Below are 18,918 nucleotides of genomic sequence, written 5' to 3'. Positions count from 1 at the left end.
TGCTGTGAGAAGTAAGCCTCGAAGAAAGAGGACCGCTTGAATGAAAACATGTATGTGGTGTTGTACTCTTTTCGTACTTTATTCGTTCATATTAGCGTGTCTTCCGATCGCACATACTCCCCAATGTCGGCCTGGTGGAAGCAGACAGTTATTAGCGGATCAGCTAGCTTGCAGTCGTTCGTAGACTTAGCAGCAACCCCGAAGCCCAGTGGTACATCGCTCATCGACATTACTAGCACACCCTGGTAAACGGGAGTGTTTTCCGTGATACGGCCCAGGCCGGCCTTCGTGACGTGGTTACCGTACAGGAACTGTTGCTCGGCGGACGGCTTTAACCATATTTTATACTGTGCGTATGGTGTCAGGTATGCTAGGGCCGTTATGTGCAGGATGAATTTGTTGCTCTTGGTGAACTTTCCGAAACACGTTCCAACGGACACCAGACTATCAGCGGGGATAGTGGCAGAAAGTTTCAGAATTTTCTCGGACATGTAGTAGACACGGGATTTCATCTCCCGAAAACAGTACGTTCCATCCGGACGATCGATCAACATTTTAACGTTGGTACCGATGCTGCAAAAGAGGATCCAGTTAAACACATCGCCACATGGTGTAAGATCAGCGAGTTCCGCGGAACAGTGCTTACTATTTCGATAACTTTTCAAACAAAACCTTTGTCTGTTCTTCCGATAAACGCCTCATTGTGCTTTATGGTGGATTGTTGCAAGTTTGTACAAAAGAAATTGGCTAAAACCCGGGATTAAAAACCCGAGCGCTCCGAAGCCTGCACGTTGCACGTTGTTTACGAATTCCGTTTGACAGTTCACGCGTTTGACAGCCACAGTGATGAAGGCAAGCGAGAGCGTAACGTGCGTTACTTTTCTATCGCAATTTAAAATGTATCATCCGGGAGCACGTGAAAATTAAACATTGAAGCTGCAGAAGCCTCTAAAAAGTCATACAATGGACAACTAACAGGTTTATATTAACTAAAGCAGATATGTAAATTTGCAGTGGTACAAAATTGTGTATCGGAATACAATCATATTTTATATTATTTTATTTTTGAACACGATCAACGATGGAGCGTTGGTAATGCCTCTGGATCAAAAACGCTTTGCGCTAGTAGTATCTGACTTAATTACAATATGCCTTGATAAGAATTTCGGACTAGTAAGAACGATGTGTTCACATAATGATAGATTCATCTTTGACTCATTTATTGCTGACATCAAATTCGACGCGCAGTCATTATTTCAACAATGTACAAAATTAGTTCATCACGTTTTGTTTTTTCAAATCCTTTACACGAACCAAATACTCGCCAATCATGAGGCCATACGTTCAGTGTTTCTTAAGTCTTCTTCTTGCAGTAACTGCGGTGGAACAAATTGCGTGGCACAAAGAAAGCAGATAAATAACGCTATGGCTGGTTCACTTCGTGTCCACAATTTCTCACCATTAACTGCGGGAATGAATAAATAGATCTTGCTCAGATCCAATGGTCCTTCGATGCATGGAATGCACTTCGTTGTAGTCTACAATTTGTCTTTTGTGCTAAAGGTGCAATCGGTAGCGGCTCTCGTAGCGAAGCAATTTGTCTTTTAACTTAGTTTGCTACCCACAACAGCCAAATTATGTTTTGAACAAATCACCTGCATGTGCGAGATGGACCATAAAATAAGAATTGTTAGGCCCGTTGCCATCCAACAAGCAGGGTACTTATCCGGCATATCTGGCACGTCTGTCGTTCAATACCTTCCCGTTCCGCTTCGTTTCGTTTTTTAGGCGTAATACTGTTTTACAGTAGGGCGTAGGGCAGGACGTTTCTCAACAGCGATTAGACACTAATCACTTCCTTTGGCTTGAAGGCACGCTGTTTGAGCAGGTCGTCCAAATGCTCCTCCCGGTAGTAAACGACAAAATCGGCCGGGGACAGACCCTCGAAGATAGCGCACACGCTAGGTTTAAGGTTGTAGAAAAATAGAGGCTGATCACGGCGTGCAAAGTCCTGCGTTATGCTGTCGATGACGGTGGCTGCCGTAAAATCGGCTCCGTACACGTGCGAGCAGTCGATGACGACCGGGAGCGACTGGCGGATCGATTGCTTCGTCACCAGGTTGCGCACGTAATCAACGGACGGGAAGATCAAGCAACGGTCGGGCGTAATGATCAAATACTCCGTTCCGCCCGGGCTCTGGAAGGTGGAGGAAAATTGAGGAAATGAAGATTAATCAACCCTTGTGTCCGGTGTATTGTTATCATTCCAGCACCCGCTGCGGTCCGCTACTAACCGTTAGCCGTTCGACGGATATTTTAGGTCGTGCCGCATGATAGAGAATGAAAACGACGTTCAACCCGATACCAAACAGAATGCCCATCTCCAGTGGCAACGCCAAGCAGGCAATGAACGTTCCCAAACCGGGAATTAAGTCACTTTCTGCAAATTTGGGAAAAAGTAAACGGTTTGGCATGAAAAGTAAGTTTCAAAACGGAAGCAGCTGACATTCGTTCTTTGCCCAAGCGCTCATCTTGTTTCGCTTTTCTTACTCACTTTTGGTTCTCCACATCGGCTTCACCACTTTCACCTCCACCATAAAGACAACCGCAGCGATAATGATCGCCGCCAGCGATGCCTTGGGAATGTAGGAAAAGTAGGGTGTGAAGAAGAGCAGTGACGCCACAACGAGCGCCATCGTGTAGATGTTGCCCATCGGTGTCCGCACACCGGACGCATTGTTGACGGCACTCCGGCTCAGCGAGCCCGTCCCGGGGAAACCCTGCACGAACGAGTTAGCAATGTTGGCTAAACCGATCGCGATCAGTTCTTGCGTTGCGTCCACCGGTTTTCCGTTCGCTACAAGGGAGAATGTAAGTGGAGGGTACGAGATTGTAGAACAAAAAAACACTGGCGCAAACTAACACTGCTCAAAACTCACAGAAAGCTTTGCAGATCGCAATGTTTTCCATCAGCGCAATCAGCGGCACGACAATCAGTCCCGAACCAAGGCTGGAAACCATGTCGGAGAATGATTCCTCTTGGCCAGACATCGTTTCGTTGGCGGTCAGCGAAAACGGTGGCACTTTGATCGACGGTAGACCCGGGGGAATGTCACCGATCAGCTTGAACGGTGCGGTGGCCGACGACTGGAACGTGTAACCGATGGCACCGCAAACTACGACCAGGATCGCGTTGCGTGACGTACCGATCAGCCACATCGCTTTGTTGATGATCCGATGGCTCTTCGATTTCTGCTCATCGTCCGCCGGACCGACCTTAAGACCAGCGACGATCTACGGTTGAAATGGAAACGGAACACAGCGTAAGGCTTACGATGGCGCACGGGTGATTGTCTGCAGCTTACCCGCATGATCAGTAGCACCGCGATGCAGGTGAACCCGAGGAATGTGTCCCACAGCTGCACGTTGTGGATGTCGTTGAAAATGTTTTTCCAGATTTCGATGAACGTTGCGCCCTTGGCCGTGATTCCCAGCACGTCCTTCACCTGCGACGTCACAATGATCAGCGAGACGGCCGATGTAAAGCCGGACGAGACCGGGCCCGACACGAAGTCCACGAGAAAACCGAGCCCAAAAAGGCCCATCACCAGCTCAATGATACCGGAGAGGAAGCAAAGGAGGATCGATTTCCCGACACTACCGCCGGCAGTTTGGAACGTGAGTAGTGAAGCTATGGCGGTGGGCCCCATCGGAACATCTTTGCAGCTTCCGAACACGATGTACACAATGCAACCGACGAATGATCCATATAGCCCGTACTGTGACCGCGCGAGGTGTGATAGATAAAAGGGAAGACGTTAGAGGACGTCCATTTTCCACAGCCCAGCCACTTCAGCTGATCGTGAGAATGGGCCACATCCACGTGATACTAACCGCTGCGGGAAGCCCTGCAATGCCGGCGTAAGCGAGGGCCTGTGGTATTACCGTCAGTCCGACCGTTATTCCCGCCACCAAATCCCCGACCGCGTCCGTGGAATTGTACCTACGGGTGATGTAGCAGGTTTCCTTGTTAGTTAATCCCACCGCGCGGGCATCAAGAGTTCCCCGAACGGGGGAACCGAAACAGCAAATCAACACTCACTGCGGCAACCATCGCAGAATCGGGAGGCGCTTTTTGATCATCTTCTCCGAGAACGCACTTTTCGCCTTCCGCTGAAGCCATAGGTTGATTCCGGTTTGCTGATCGGCCGTCACTTTTTCCCCACTATCGGAGACTGCGGGCAGGAGAAGATCGCCATTTTGGATTTTTTCGTATCCCTCACATACGAACAAGCCGTTTCTTGTAGTACTTACGGATAAATTCGTTCGATCCGCGCAAGCCGCCGTGGGGTTCCCCATTTCTGGCCGATATGTCGAGCGTCGAGCAGCTCATCGCCTCGTTGTCGTAGGAGCCATCGTGGGGCAAAATCCCACTGATGGTGTGGATCGGGCTCTTCATGCTTACCAGCCGGCAGCCACCGTTGTCACCTGCAATGGAGAGCAGCAGATCAGCACTACGTCGCACCGTGGAGATTGCCACGAACGAATGGACACGGTCGCCCATTTCGGCGACGGGTTTTATCATGCCGCGGATGCATCCGCGTGGCGCTAGAATTCGTTGAGCAAATTTCATTGCGCTGTTTTCGTTCATCATTCCCAACTACGTACGCACGTACACCTGTTCACAGCCGGAGCCGGGCCCCCTTATTATGCTTAAATCACGGCAATTTGGCAGCGTGCGTCAAGCAAGAAAAAGGATTCTCACTGATCGACCGAGCACGATCTTCCCGCGTGTGTTTGCCCGCGCGAGGGTGGATTGTTCGCACTTCAAATCAAACACCCGCATCGCGTTACTCCCGTTTACTGCAAAACCAGGTGGCACGAGACCATTAGTTACGGCCGACGGACAAATGAAGTCATCAAAAATTGGAATCCCATTTGATGCGCGATGGAGTGATAAAACGAGCGACAAACACTGGTTCCCTGGACAGCGGCCCCTCCATTGTCACGCACAGTTTACGGCACTAATTTCACACGCATACACACGTTGGCGGCACACTAAGTGGACCACAACCTACCGTTAAACATGCTAACAGATTAACACCACACGGCCCACCGCGTTAGTTCCAAGAAAAGCCGACAGCTGCGTAGGTGGAAAACTAAGGACGGAACTGGCCAACCCCTGTTTGAGGAAATCGCGACCCTGCGTAGGGATGGGCTTCGATCCTGCGGCCGTCAGGGCGAGGGTTGTCCAGAACGCACCCTGACGCTCCGGCAGGGCAAACGGTTGTGAGTGCGCTGTGCGATCGATCCTAAGCTTAAATTCTCGAGCCCCCGATTACAACATCTCTCTCTCTCTCCCTCTCTCTCACACTCAAACAGGTGTGGGGAGGTATTTCGTGGGGGATGAAAACGAAAGTTTGGAAGAGCGAGCTGGATGAAGTTTTGCGCGATCCAGAGGATGCGATCATGTGGGACCATTTTCGTAGGTCTCGAGCCGAGAGCCGAGCAATGGTGAATGGACTATTTTTCGGACGGCTCGGGTTTACGACGTCATGACGAGCTCAGCGGGACCCTTACTCGGTGCTCTCGATGCAGCTAATAAGGGGCAGAAGTTTCTTTTTATTTTCACCCTGCCTACCGGCGACGAGTTAATTAGTTTTCCCGTGCGATGCCCGTAAGGGCCTATAATTCGCGAGAGCTCCCACAATCGACAATCGAGTCGCTCAGGGCAGTAGGAAGAGGAAACATACGTTTAGAGACACAATCGGTTGATCCATCTTATCGATGAGAAAACTCACGATCGCGATCTGGCCAGCCTCCAGGGACTAGTACTCCGGCGAAGCATATCGCGTGTTATCGAACGCCACCGGGGCCGGGTGCTACTCGTGATCACTAATTCGATTGAATGGTGATTTGATAGAGCCGATAAGGTAGCGTTACACGCTGGGCACGGGCCTCGACGGGGTTTCTAGCACTGTTATTGACCGTTTTTTTTGCACAAACCCTAGTATACTGTTCTAGAAGCGCCCAGAAGGGTGCGATTTCAGGTGATCGCTGGTTTAAGACGAGCTATAAATCAAATAGAAATTCTATTGTTTCCTTTCCCTGATTCGCCGACCTTGCACCCGGCCCCGGCACAGGCAACGCAGTTACGTAGTAGCGAATACCCGCGGGTGTTTGGTGGCATTGTAAAACTAACTTGTTGTGCTGATCTTCGACTAGTTTCTGAGTGGAAATGTACACAAAACATGCCGATTTCACAACAGCTTACAGCAATAGCCTGGGGATAGCTGTTGTGTAGTCACCGCCCTGATGCCCACAAGGCGGCTCCATTGGCGGAATGACAAACGCCGGTCACTTCCACAGTCACCAGCGGAGTCTTCTAAAATGTAAATCTTGCAGCGGCAGGCACTGCTGAATGGCCACATCGTTCAATAGTCGTTTTATAATGAGAAAAATTTTACTACACAACGAAGGCAAAAAAAATGGCGGCTGAACCGGTGCGATCTCCCTGCGTCTGCGACCTTGCGTCACGTTTACGAAGGAATACATTTCGCTGGCAAACACCGCTGGCGTCACAACAGCACCCTCGTCGCCTACTTTGACGCCCTTCGCTGAAGGATGAAACGCGGACGAGACGCCATTTCTTTTTCGCCATTCCGCCTTTTCTGAATGTTCCGGTTGATACCGGTTATAACCCGATACAACGGGGGGGAGCCCCGAACGTCGCGACCATCATTTTTCCCACACCGGACCTACCGGTTGCCCCAAAAAACCGGTTCCGGATACGCTATGGTCAACCACTTTTCGTTTACACTTCCTGTTGTAGTCACGCCCCGGTGAAAAAAAAGCGTCAATCTCCGCGTCAGAAGCCTAACGTTGCAAAAATATGAGGTTTAATCGATTACAAATCAGCGCCTCCATATCGGTCCATACTGGTCGCGGCCATTGTCGCCCTTTGTTACACATTTTATGCAAATATGTAGCCGGACCGGACTTCCAGCGGTCGTGACCGGGCCCGACTAGGTCGTGCCCGGACTGGGTGTGTTTGGCATTATCGGTTCACCCCCTTCGGGGGTCCGTAAATCAACAGCGCAGTCCTCTGGCTCACACGCGTCCGTCCGGCCGAAAGGGTATGGAAAGAACGATTTGCATATCAGCTGCCACCCGCGCTCGCGTGGCCCTCCGATTTTCTTCGGGGAGCGTGAGTCCAGCCGCCCTTAAATCCCGGTCAAGGGTAACGTAGACGTCCGGGAACCACTCCTAAAGATCCCACGCCCACCCCCGTCCAAGGGGTGGCATTAGAGCGGGTGAATTAATTATTTATGACTGCACTCGTCGACCATTCCCGTTCCGGGTGGTCCCAGCCTCCAAGCCAGCCGCAATCTTCCCCGGAATCCGGTTCCGGTTAGGGCAACCGGATTCAATGGGTGACACACGTGTGGTTGGCCACGTGGGTCTCCCCACAGGCTGCCGCCGCCGAGTCTTCTAGCTTCGGAAGTCGATCGGGGAACCGAGCTTCGTAAAACACGTATTTGCATACACGTCAAATAGTTGCCCCGGCGCAGAGACATGCGGTTTGCATAAAACAAAAAAAACAGCACCACACCAACGTCTTCGGGGATTTGTCACGTTTGGCGCCAGGCCATAAAATCTAACGGCGCTTTCATGAGTTCCTTCACCGCGGCCGCTAAACTTTTGTGGCGAAAAGGAAAAACGGAAGATGCGCAGGCACACTCCGATGCTGATCGATTGGGAACGCGGCGCAAATCGGAGTGTCAAGGATCTTCCGGCTCACTGGACGACGCCATTTCTGATCACCGGAACATCCCCGGGGGCTCAGTAATGCGCCAATTTGCATTCGCGAGGACGGTTCATCCTAGGCGGTGACCATTTACGTTCGTGTTGATCCGATTTTGTCAGTTCCGTTGCGTTGGCGAAGGTGAACCTGATAACACCGGCGAACGGGTCTCCAGACAGCGGATAAGTCCGCGCAGCTGGAACCGCGAACCGTGCCACGGTAGAATGTTTACGGCCACCGCACGCGAAGGCTGCGGGTTGTCCGGTTGCGCCAGCCAAGAATGGGAAAAACGTGGCCCGACGTTCGCTCGCTCGCCACGTTTCTGGCCCTACCTGTGGCCACCGGTATGGCGGCTCGTCGGATGAACGGATGTTATTTTTCACCCTCAACACCGTCGGCCCGTCCGGGTGCGTTAGTGATGACCCTGCACATCGCCAAGCCGCCGGCAACAATAACACTAGCTTCGCACCAAATGGAATTCGTTTGCGCAGTGGAGCTGGCCAAATGGAACTCAAACTGGCGGAGCTAAGACAGTCTAGGCCGAGCCCGACGACCGCAACTGGCGAGTGGATTTTTTTGAAGCACGTGCTAATAAGAGGCCACTTAAATTGCGTGCACCCTGGACTGCGGCGGTGATGCAACGCACCCGGCCGGAGCACTCCTCATTCGTCACCCCAGCCTCCGATTAATGGTCTAATAATTGTTTTGCGCCCTGGCGCTGGTTCTCTGCACGGGAAAATCAGCGGTGCGGTGTTGCATCCGGCGATGATAAAAACCGCATAAGTAACGAGCGACTGAAGGTGAAGGCAGTTCGATTGCGCCAAGGAAACTGAAGCGCAGGAAAATAGCACATGGCAACCTGCTCCGACCGGTACCGGTGTGTTGGGTCAGTCTGAACGTGCTGCCGTTTGTTTCGTTGGTTCCCGGTTTATCGTTCCGTTCGTTAGGTAAAACAACTACTACCTTTTGGATTTGCCAATCGACTGAGTCAGAAACGATCGTTGATCCACTCCAAAATTGCAATCAGTAACGCGCGGGCTCTCTCACCAGCGAATCGTATGACCATCATGTAATGATGGCTTACACAACCTAGCCGGGTTCAGCGCTGATCCGTCGGTAGGCATTTAAGTTTTCTCTCATAAATAAGTGTAAACATAATTGACTGTGGACACGGCCGCGGCTTTATCCGTAGGTGGTTATGTGGACACCGCCAGGTTCTCAGCCGCACACGCGGTAGAGCTTCCTCATAGTCGTCCGTGGAAGCGGCCGCACGTGCACAGTCAACAAACTGCAACTTGACCATGACGAACAGGTTATGGCCAAAGCGACCTCCCGAATCCGTTATCCACGCGGCCGCGAATCGCGATAGCGGTGCACCAGTTGCCCCGCGGCCGCCGGATTCTCTCGCGATTGCCACATCCAAGTCAAACCTGGCTGGCCGGTGAGAACAACGAGTGGCCATTCTCACGGTGGGTCGGTCGATCACAGGGGCATCGTGAATGCGCGCGATCACCGCGTGGGCACTGCACGTGCTGTGCAGCATGAGCGCACTGTGCCATTAGCGTGTTTAAAGCTGTCTCTTTTTCCTTAATTAAGCCTCCCCCCCCCCGGAGTGTCACCCACGGCGTAACGGTAGTTAATTGTTGCTTATCACTAACGAACAGGGTGTAGTGATTGGCTACGGAACAAGCCAGGAAGCTGAGTGAAGGCGTTTTCAGCAGATTGTCACTTCCTGAGCTAGTTTCGGGATATCCTGGCACCGTCTCCCAGTCACCCAGGCTGAGGCCACCTGGTTCCGTGCCAGATGGCTCTCCCCTACAAGAGTTACAATGTGTGTTTTTGTTTTAGAACCGATCCAACGATGTCAACAACAGATTACATACCGGCGTAATGATCCATGTACACAAATAATAATCGTCACCATTACGACGCCGGACACAATAGGTACTCTCTGTTTCGTGGTGGACCCGCTACTTGCCACAGCTTCTCACCGTCGAGCAAATTTTCGCCTATCGCGGTCACCTTGCCCGGCGATGATGATAATGATGTTTGAAAAACGTCGAAAAACGGGGGACCACAAAAAAGCGGATTACGCATTACATTTTGCGTGACTCAAACGGCCTGTAAGTGAGCCGGGAAGGGGGGCTTCACATATATGATCACCGCAACCGGATAGCACGGATTGCCTTAAGGCTCGCTCTGGGGTTGTGGCAAAAACTTCGACTACATATTGTTGACTACAATTTGTATGTTAATAAAATTTAATTACTTTTCGATCGTGTTAGAAATTAGATCGATTAAAAGGTATGCGGAAAAAGCTTCAACCTCATTTGCGCGACCCAACACAACACGTCAACCCATTCGTCCGTGCAAATGACCGTGGTTTCCCAAGTGTAATCCGGTTACCAACCACAAATCCAATCTTCGATTCCGGTCGAACAAAGGACAGCGTTTGTCGGTTTACTGGCGCAAAAAAGTCCCCCCTGAAATTAGCCGGCCCATTCAGTGTGTGGTCAGTGATTCCCGATGGGGAACGCAAACCAGTCCTGGGAATGGTGGAAATTCCCGACATTCGCTACGCGCCTCCAATGCTCGCGGCGCCACTGAACTGTGAAGTGGTTGAGAATGTGGAACGTCTTCCGGCGTTTAGTGTAGTTTTGGGTAGTTTTTCTTCACCTCCTCCAACCGTTCCATTCACACAGTTCGGCGGCACCGCTGAAACATAAACCACGTGCACCGGTAACGTGCACGGGAAGTGTACGGGGACAGGTTTTTCGGGAATCTCCCCGTTTGCGGCGCGGATCGTGGACGGAGAAATGTGTTTCATCGCGCCGGCGGCGGCGGCGGTGGCACATAAATCGCACGCGATCGAAGGAGAGATCTCATTTACTTGCATGTACGGCACCCGGAGTGGGTGTCGGGTGGGTGGTGAAGGAGAACCACCCTCTCCCTGCCTCATCTTCCCGCATAACAAGTTTGCTCGACCGCCGGCCACGCACGTGACCATCGCATGGCGTAAGACGAAACCGCCGTCTGTCTGCCTCTCGTCGTCTCTTTGTGCCGCGGTTCTTCATCGCGCTGAAGGCGCTGTATCCGCGTCCACGTGTGTGTTCGTGTTTTCGTCCGATCCGATCGCGGATAAGAGCGGTGGTCTGCGGGGGAGTGTTGTTTACATTTTTGTTTACTTATCCAGCGCTGCACCGGCAACCGGTGGGAACCGGTACGAACCGGTACGATTCGCGATATTTTTTTTTCCTTCCCCTTTTTGAAAGACAACCACGCATCTGCGAGCGAAGGAGAGAAAGAAAACGTGTGTAATAAACCGAAAACGGCACCCTTGGATGGATGGGGAAATTTGCGTAGCACCATAAACGGGCTCCGGATGGGGCTGCGTATTCTTCGTTCGGGCGGCCGTTGCCGTGATCATTGCTCACGGTTCACGTCGTCGTCCCACCGCAGCATCACCCTTGATGAGCAGACGGCCGGCAACGAGGATCCGCTGGTCAACGAACTGTGAATGTACTTCGACGCGATGGCACGTGATCGCGACGGTCTGCAACAGTTTCATCGAAGGCTTACGCCCGAGAGCTTTCGATCGTTAATTGAAAAGGACATTCGTTAACGGGTGACCTTTCCTTTTTTCCCCGGAGCTTTGAAGCGCTCCACGAGCTCCATTTCGGGTTGGCGTGGGCAAACCCCCAGTGACTCATCTCAGTGCCCCTTGCCGTAGCTTTGGCAACAATAGCATGCGCTGGTCTCCGTGTGCTGGTTGAAAGTTGAACACGAACCGCGAGAGTACCGCGGACGCGAAAAGCATGAGAGTTTGAGAAAGTAATTACGGCACACCGAGAAGCCTGAAGGTCAGCACACGGACGCGGCGCGGGGGGCCAGGCCAGGGTAAGGTGTTATGCTTCGTCGTCACTTTCATAAATATCTAGCGGCAGATCGGTGCCTGCCACCGCCACAGCTTTGCCTTGGCCACCCAACAACAGTGGAGATGACTGACGCGGTCACAATTGGGCAATCGTCTCAAAGCCGGTACCGTTCCGGAAAGGGTCACGGAACCTCACGTTCACAGTCCACTGAAGCTGCTTCTCGTTTGGCCGTTTGTTAGAGAATCCATTGCTTACGATGCTAGTAGCATAACCTCCGAAACCGCCAAACCGTGCAACGTTTTGACATAACTCTCTGGGTACTAACTAAGCCACGCACCCACAGAAGTTGATGGTCAATTGGCCAGACAGCCAAGGGTCAGTAACAACACTCGCGATCGTTTAGAACGGTTATTATACAATTCTATTGTTCCAAGCGTGAAGAATGCGAGGTTTTCTGCTCCACTTCGCTTTTCCCGAGACGCGCGGCTGGATCCTAGGGAGGTCGAGAGGGCGATCAAGTGTGTTCGTGAAAAGTGACAGCAGATCGCAAGTAACATCCAGGGGTCAAGTCCAGGTGTAAAGTCAACAATTCGCACGAATCTACAAACCTGCAAAATGCAACACCTGCCTGTGGATGATTGATTATTTTAATCCCCGTTCCGATCGCAGAGTTCCACACACGAGCTAATCATGATCGTTATGTTGATCCAAACTGATTGGCTCGTGCCCGGGACACCAAACTGATTGGCTCGTGCCCGGGATTGGTTTCGTCTTCGAACATAGGGGAATCCCTTATCCCGGATCGAATTCTTACACAGAGCGCAGCGAAGGGTACGGCGGGTTGTCGGTCGGCTTAGCCGTGACCAGTTTTGATTGAGATTGTCATGAAATATGATGAGAGTGTTTGCCGAGCCGATGCCAATTGATTTACTCTTAGGCATTTCGCGCAGCGTGGGTAATCAAATAAAACCCCATCGGAAACAGCACGCGCCGTAATATTTTCCGCCGTGCTCTACTCCGACTAATTGTACAGTTGACTCTTTGTTAACGTACTATTATCTGTTTTTTTGCCATCGAGTAGAGACATTGACAATTCAAAGGTAAAAATCGAGCCACGAAACAAGTTTTATTTGCCCCCACGTCGAATCAAACTCCAGCGAATGATAAAATTGGCGAGCAAAAATAAAAGCTTCCGCTGGGTGTTTCCTGTGTTCTATTTGCCCTCCGTTCGTCACTATCCCGAACGCCGCGGTCCGTGTCCGCGCCCGTCGGTAAACCTCCTTGAGACACACATTTCGTCAGTTCATGGCCATTTACAGTGCGTCTCCACATTGTTTATCCGGGCTGGGTTGTTGTTTTTTTGTCGGATTGCTTTAGTTCGATCGGTTTCATTGTAGATCATAAAAATGTGTTTGGCAAACAGTGTGTCGACCCGAACTATCGCCTAACGGCGGAATGCTGGGGAAACAAGTGATTGCAACGCGGAATCCTAGAGCAAATGTACGGTCGCGCGGGCACCGCCACCGAAAAAATCAGCAACCAGATTTGAGGACAAGTTGATCGTATGGTGCCGTCGGCTAGGTTCCGCTGCGGCCGCTCTATTGGCCCACATTTTTGTGGGTTGAAATGGCCAAATTTGTCCTGCTGTGATGGGTGTGTGAAGCAAAATGGTGTGTGCAATAAAGTGTGCGAATCGATCGCGGTGTTCGTGGGCCGCTCACTCTTCACTCTCTGCGAGGCTAATGTTGAGCAAGTCGGGCTGACGAATCGACGCCTACGTGGCCACCCGAAACAAGAACATTCCGTCACATCATTCCACTGACAGTGTCGTCCTGAATTGTGCGAATCACCGTGGCCTAAACTGTGATTTTCTTTTGATTTATGTGAAACACATCATTTGCCTTTCCATCAACGTCAACCCGAGCGTTGTAGGCCAGGCGGAATGACTGACGCAGTTTCGAATGATCGGATTCCGGTGTTGCCGCGTAATGCCGGCCGCGGTGCGATCGGATCGGATTTGGAGGCTCGTGGCAAACCTACGGAAGCAACAAGGCTCGGGTATTCCATTTTTTTCTCAAACGACATACAAACAGGCGGCGTTTGCGTAGGCGGCAAATACTAGCCGAAATGCGAACCGATAGCAGCACCCACACTGCGAACGCGAGTAAAGCACGCCGCCAGTCGGCGTATAAGTGCGATTTGTGCGTTTGGCTAACCCATGTACTCACGCACGTCGGAAAGTCGTTTCACTTTCCTTTGCACCAGGAAGCTCGATGCTTCAGCAAGCTCCACAGAAAACGGGCCCAACGCATTGAATGAAATCGAAATTAAATAAATTTAACGAAAATGTCATACGACAAGCGCTTCGTTAAAGGTGCGATCACACTTCTGTCAATGACCTCATCAAGTACCTGTAATGCAATCTTTGTTCACTGGGTTTTACGAGTGCCGCGAATGTGTTGTTTGTCCCTTTCCCCACAGCTCTGGGGCACCTTCTAACACTTTGGCCACTTCTTGACACCACACGCAGCGAAATTGTTCACATAGAGCGCAGCTTTCGCGTTTTTTTTTCTTTACCAACCGATCAACCGATCAACAACACCAACTTCTTTCTTCCTCAGTGTACTCAATAAATCCGCGTTAAGCAATCGTGACTCGTTTTGTATCCGATTCGTCATCAAGCGCAAGCGGGGTCCGCGTGCGGCCGAAGCGCGATCTTATAAACAACTGAGCGGAGTGCTCGGCGCGACCGATCGTCTAACGTGTGCCTCCGTCGCGGTGGCGCTAGCTTTCGTCTAGAAATTTTCCGGCCTTGCACAACCACAGAGACACGGCGCGCAGTACGATCCTAGTAGCGGCCAGTAGTATCTCGGTCCGCCATCGCTTGTGTGTGCGTTCAGAAAAAGGCTTTGGTTTTGTAGTCGAGTGGAAAAGTCCTGGACCTGGATCGATGCAGCCACTGGTATGGAAGTTTTAGATCGAGCTAAAATCGAGAGGAAAAAAATCAGACATAAAAACAAACTACTCGCGCGTGCCGGATCCGATTCACTTTACCGACATTTTTCGCATAAAAAACCATATGCGACTATACTTTTTTGCGATTGTCTCATCAAAAAACGATCGCACGCGCAGGGGGAGAACACATCGCTTGGAATTTCCGAAAATACCACATTCAGCAACAATTGTATCGCAAGTGTGCCACACTTCCGTGTGCATGATCAGCACCGCAGGATCAAACATGTCGTGCGAAACTGCGAATGCTTGGTTTGCATTAAAAGCATGGTTATGATGAGTTCGCGTTAGAACAGGAAAACACCGAAAACAACTTCCGGTATGGGAAGCGCCGATACACCGGACCCGCGCATCCGGTATGCGTTCCTGACGTACGCACTTTACGGTCCGGGAACCTGAACCCCCTGCGCCGCGGCCACGGTCATCGTCGTCGCACGTGTGGTGTTGTAATTCTCTTGCTTCAAATTGCACCGTACGTGGGCATCGGGAGTCTACGGAATCAGTGCTCCAGTGGCGATGGCTCGCTAGGTAGAGTAGCAAGAAAAAGCAAGGAAAAGTGTATATCACCTCACACGGTTAATGTTTAGCACGTGCCGGCTAACACCCTGCGGGAGGGGCCACTGTATTTCTTTTAAAGTACAAACTAAAATCCTGTTCGACGGGCGTACCGTATGACCCAGTGCCGCCCAGTTGCGTAGCTTTAATCTAACCGGAAGCGTTCCGTTCGGTGTGATTACTAATTGGTTCGTGTTAGAATAGAAAGGAATTTGATTGCTCACCGTCCCGCTGTGCAACGGTGATCGTGTGTAATGCGGTAGTGAAGGTACGACCGTTTCCGGTGAGCAGATGTTGTGCACCGGAGACGTGCGATCTTTATCGGAAGTGCATCGGTACCCGACAGATTTGGTAGTTTGTTGTTCGTTGCTTGCAGGTGTAATCAATTGTCATGATAGCCTTAACTTGAAGGCAAATTGTAACAAGCGCTTTCAATTCTCTGAAAGTGTCAGCCTTTACTTTAATATGGAATGGAATGAAATGGACCAAAGTATATATTTTTTCGACATTCCTCTCCAAGTTCGAGAAAAGCTCGAATAAACGTCCGCAGATACTAAATTCACTGTGTTTTTTTATTCTAAAGAAATAAACTTTAGTCAGGTTAGACATGATTCTGTACATTTAACAAGACGCCAAGTCAACAAATGTTGTTTTATGTTAAGACGCAATCCTCTGTTCATCATGTATCATGTATTGAAATATACGATGCTTGAACTATTCAGATGTAATTATTATCAAATATTATATTTAAAATTTGGTGTTAGCCTGCTTGACTTCTCGTCTCTACTTTAGATCGCCTCTACGATTGATTTGATTTCAGCTAATTTACTGTTCAATTTGGTTTTGCTGTAAAGTGCAGACGGAATAAATTCCCTTTGTTGCGGAATTCGAGTATAATTTTATATTAGGATCGTATTTTAAATAAAACAAATCAAAGAGGACATTCTGGCAGCACTGCCAAAAACCCGAGCTGTCAAAAACTCGTTTGTTTATGTGTTACACAATTTTGACAGAAACGCACGTTCGATTCCTGTCGTTTTGTTGAGGATCTTCGTAAAATACAAAACCGTAAGTTCAGTGTAGCTTTAAAACACAATTTCGAAGTAAAACCTTCGGTGTTCTATCGTTTCAGTCAAAATGTCAAAAGCCGCCGGTCGATTAAAAACAATGAAGAAAACCTTCGACAAAGTCTATCACTCCACCAAACTGCGGACAAACATCCCAGCCGGAATGGCAGTGGCCGGTCCGCCGCTCGGCCCTATGCTCGGTCAGAGAGGCATCAATATTGCAGCCTTCTGTAAAGATTTTAACGAAAGGACGAAAGATATTAAGGAAGGAATACCTCTACCGTGCCGGGTAGCAGTCACATCGGATCGAGCTTATGAGCTATCAATTCACTCTCCTCCAGCCACGTTCCTCCTGAAACAGGCAGCCGGCATCCAGCGAGGGGCCATGAACCCCGGCAAAGAGGTTGCCGGTAGGATCACCCGGAAGCATTTGTACGAGATTGCTCAAATCAAACTGCAAGATCCACCCAATGCCCTGCTCTCTCTGGAGGACATGTGCAAAGCGTTGGTCGGAGTCGCTCGTACCTGTGGCATTGAAATAGTGAACGAACTCGATCCGGTGGAATACGCTCAGTTTCTCGAAGAGCGAAAGCAGGTGGTCGAGGAACAACGCAAGGAACTACAAGAGAAACGCGAAGCGCGAATGTTGCGCGTAGGGTAAACGCACGATTTATTGGAAACAATTGTAGAATAAACAGAAGCATGGCGGGTTACGTAGAGAAATCCAACTTTTTCCTATCCTTGGCCGACACTTTCTTTCTTCGTTTATCGATGTGCTTCGCCAGTTTACCATCTTGCTTGAGTCGGTCGTACTGCTCCACCAACTCCCGGGCCTTTTTGGTGCTCTTTCGCTCGTAGAAAGGTCGCTTACCATCCTTGATCGCTTGCCGTGCTTGCTGTTTCTCTTGTCGCTTCGTTTCATCCTGCTTCCGCTGCTTAGCGTACTCACGGATTTGATTCTCGGTACGTTGCACCAAAAACTTAAGCTTTGCTCCCTCCTCCGGATCGGTAGCTGACTGCATTCGGTTCTGTAATTTCTTCAATTCTTTCGTTCGCATATCATTAACAAACCCGTAGTCTTCGCGAAACTTTCGGCCATTAAAATAGCCTTGTTGTGGATCGAACCGAGGATCCCTCGGTCTTTGGTTGGGCTCGTCGTAGTTCCTCTTTTTTGTCTTCCCGGGGTGTGGCGTTTTCCTTCTAGCACTGACCTCTTCCGGTCCACTATCATCGTCCGACTCGCTATTGGAGGTGTCTGGTTCAGATTTACGTTTCTTCGCCGACTTTGTTGCCTCAGCTTGTGACGGTTTGTCCGACGTTTTACCAAAGATCGCTTCGTTGTACATCCGAGTGCCCAGTTTCTTTTGCAGTTTAAGCAAATCTTCGAACGGTATTTCTTTAAACTCATCATCGGCCAGTTTGGGCTGGAAACAAGTTTCAAGCACGCTTGCGTGTTACTATTCGATAAATTCCTATGCTTCGTATCTTACACTTACCACATCATCTTCTTCGTCTTGTGAGTCGTCATTGCTCGAGCCCTCTTCTACGGAAGATTCATTCTCTTCCTGCGAATACTCCGATTGATCATCTGATGAATCCATTGTTCTTACAAGTTAATGCCGTGAAATTGAAATCAATTCCGCTCGACCGGTGCAAAACGTGTTGTTTTTAATATGTTCCGACCTTTATGTTTTTGTAAACAAACATGGTGCGACGCATTGACAGTTCTGCAGAAAGGGGGTAAGAATGCGTAGCTTTGCAAATAATTGTTCGATGGAGTAACCCCCAAGGAAAGTAAATAAAATAGAACGTATCAAATGGCCATTTACACACCTTCGATTCGATTGTACAAATTGCACTTCGATGAAAAAAGGCAATTACTAACAGCTGGTTCAACGAATCGCCATTGGCTCACCCCTCGTGTTTTGACAGCTCGCCACCCTGCGGCGCACGTACGATTGCCACACACAGCCAAAGGCAAATATGTTCTCTTTCGTAACGCGCGATTCGCGTGCGCTTCGGACCAGATAGCTCGGTTCCCGACCGTTTGTAGTGATTTTCGTTTCGGGTTGTACGTTGTTTGTTCCGGAGGAAGTCCACTCTTCTTCCGCTCGTAACAGACACACATACACTTTTCTTGTAGTGGCTCATCGGTTTCTCCCATTGTTCTGCTGTTGGTAGGCAGATTCTGACCATTGTTTTGTTGCGTCCACAATGCAATGCGCAGCCAGTCACCAGCACCTAGGAGCGCAAATATCTCGGTGACTGTCGTTCCGTAGCATAGTCTAGTAACAACGTAGCAGCAGCATTTTGTTCCTGTGTATTGTGTGTTATCATCTTTCACAAAGTCCTACCCAGGGCATAGTGTGTCTCCTATTGCGAGTGCACACACCGTTTTGATGCCCCAGAAGCTAGAGTGTAGTGAAATTTCGTTCGCAACGCAAGCTCCCGGTCGTCCTTCGGTTCCCCGCGACCCGTGGGGGATGTAGCCAGAAGGCCCGTTGCAGAGGAGTCGCCGTTGTTCGGGTTACCTTGTGCGTCCTCGCACCGTAGAAGGCGACGGCCGCTTACTGTACGTGTGCGTGAAGTTTGTGTTTGTGTGCGC

The 18,918-nt window shown here is 50.2% G+C and overlaps 4 protein-coding genes across 5 annotated transcripts; 1 reads left to right on the top strand and 3 right to left on the bottom strand.

The window, feature by feature from the left end:
* Nucleotides 1-65: 65 nt before the first annotated feature.
* Nucleotides 66-801, bottom strand: LOC131210211 (60S ribosome subunit biogenesis protein NIP7 homolog). Its single transcript, XM_058203422.1, has 2 exons — nucleotides 647-801; nucleotides 66-573 (listed from the first exon to the last, which is right to left on the bottom strand). Exons 1-2 carry the CDS (start codon nucleotides 700-702, stop codon nucleotides 87-89), a joined length of 543 nt encoding a protein of 180 aa, XP_058059405.1. The 5' UTR covers nucleotides 703-801; the 3' UTR covers nucleotides 66-86.
* Nucleotides 802-1,215: 414 nt separating this feature from the next.
* Nucleotides 1,216-14,245, bottom strand: LOC131208480 (sodium-independent sulfate anion transporter). 2 transcript variants are annotated; one of them, XM_058201252.1, is made up of 9 exons: nucleotides 14,091-14,245; nucleotides 4,315-4,488; nucleotides 4,103-4,235; nucleotides 3,895-4,003; nucleotides 3,366-3,779; nucleotides 2,940-3,294; nucleotides 2,555-2,857; nucleotides 2,295-2,440; nucleotides 1,216-2,197 (listed from the first exon to the last, which is right to left on the bottom strand). In XM_058201252.1, the coding sequence occupies exons 2-9, from the start codon at nucleotides 4,457-4,459 to the stop codon at nucleotides 1,841-1,843; spliced, it is 1,962 nt and encodes a 653-aa protein (XP_058057235.1). In that variant the 5' UTR covers nucleotides 4,460-4,488; nucleotides 14,091-14,245; the 3' UTR covers nucleotides 1,216-1,840. The 2 variants fall into 2 exon arrangements, with proteins under 2 accessions (XP_058057235.1, XP_058057234.1); XM_058201251.1 differs by lacking the exon at nucleotides 14,091-14,245 and adding an exon at nucleotides 5,079-5,115.
* Nucleotides 14,246-16,268: 2,023 nt separating this feature from the next.
* On the top strand, nucleotides 16,269-17,041 carry LOC131209344 (large ribosomal subunit protein uL11m). Its single transcript, XM_058202394.1, has 2 exons — nucleotides 16,269-16,314; nucleotides 16,379-17,041. The coding sequence occupies exon 2, from the start codon at nucleotides 16,384-16,386 to the stop codon at nucleotides 16,972-16,974; it is 591 nt and encodes a 196-aa protein (XP_058058377.1). The 5' UTR covers nucleotides 16,269-16,314; nucleotides 16,379-16,383; the 3' UTR covers nucleotides 16,975-17,041.
* LOC131209343 (ribosomal RNA processing protein 36 homolog) lies at nucleotides 16,969-17,966 on the bottom strand. The gene is made up of 2 exons (XM_058202393.1): nucleotides 17,810-17,966; nucleotides 16,969-17,737 (listed from the first exon to the last, which is right to left on the bottom strand). The coding sequence occupies exons 1-2, from the start codon at nucleotides 17,912-17,914 to the stop codon at nucleotides 17,024-17,026; spliced, it is 819 nt and encodes a 272-aa protein (XP_058058376.1). The 5' UTR covers nucleotides 17,915-17,966; the 3' UTR covers nucleotides 16,969-17,023.
* Nucleotides 17,967-18,918: the final 952 nt, after the last annotated feature.

The sequence above is a fragment of the Anopheles bellator genome, chromosome 2 (assembly GCF_943735745.2).
Source record: "Anopheles bellator chromosome 2, idAnoBellAS_SP24_06.2, whole genome shotgun sequence".
Lineage (NCBI taxonomy): Eukaryota > Metazoa > Arthropoda > Insecta > Diptera > Culicidae > Anopheles > Anopheles bellator.
This window is presented reverse-complemented; position numbering and strand designations above follow the sequence as displayed.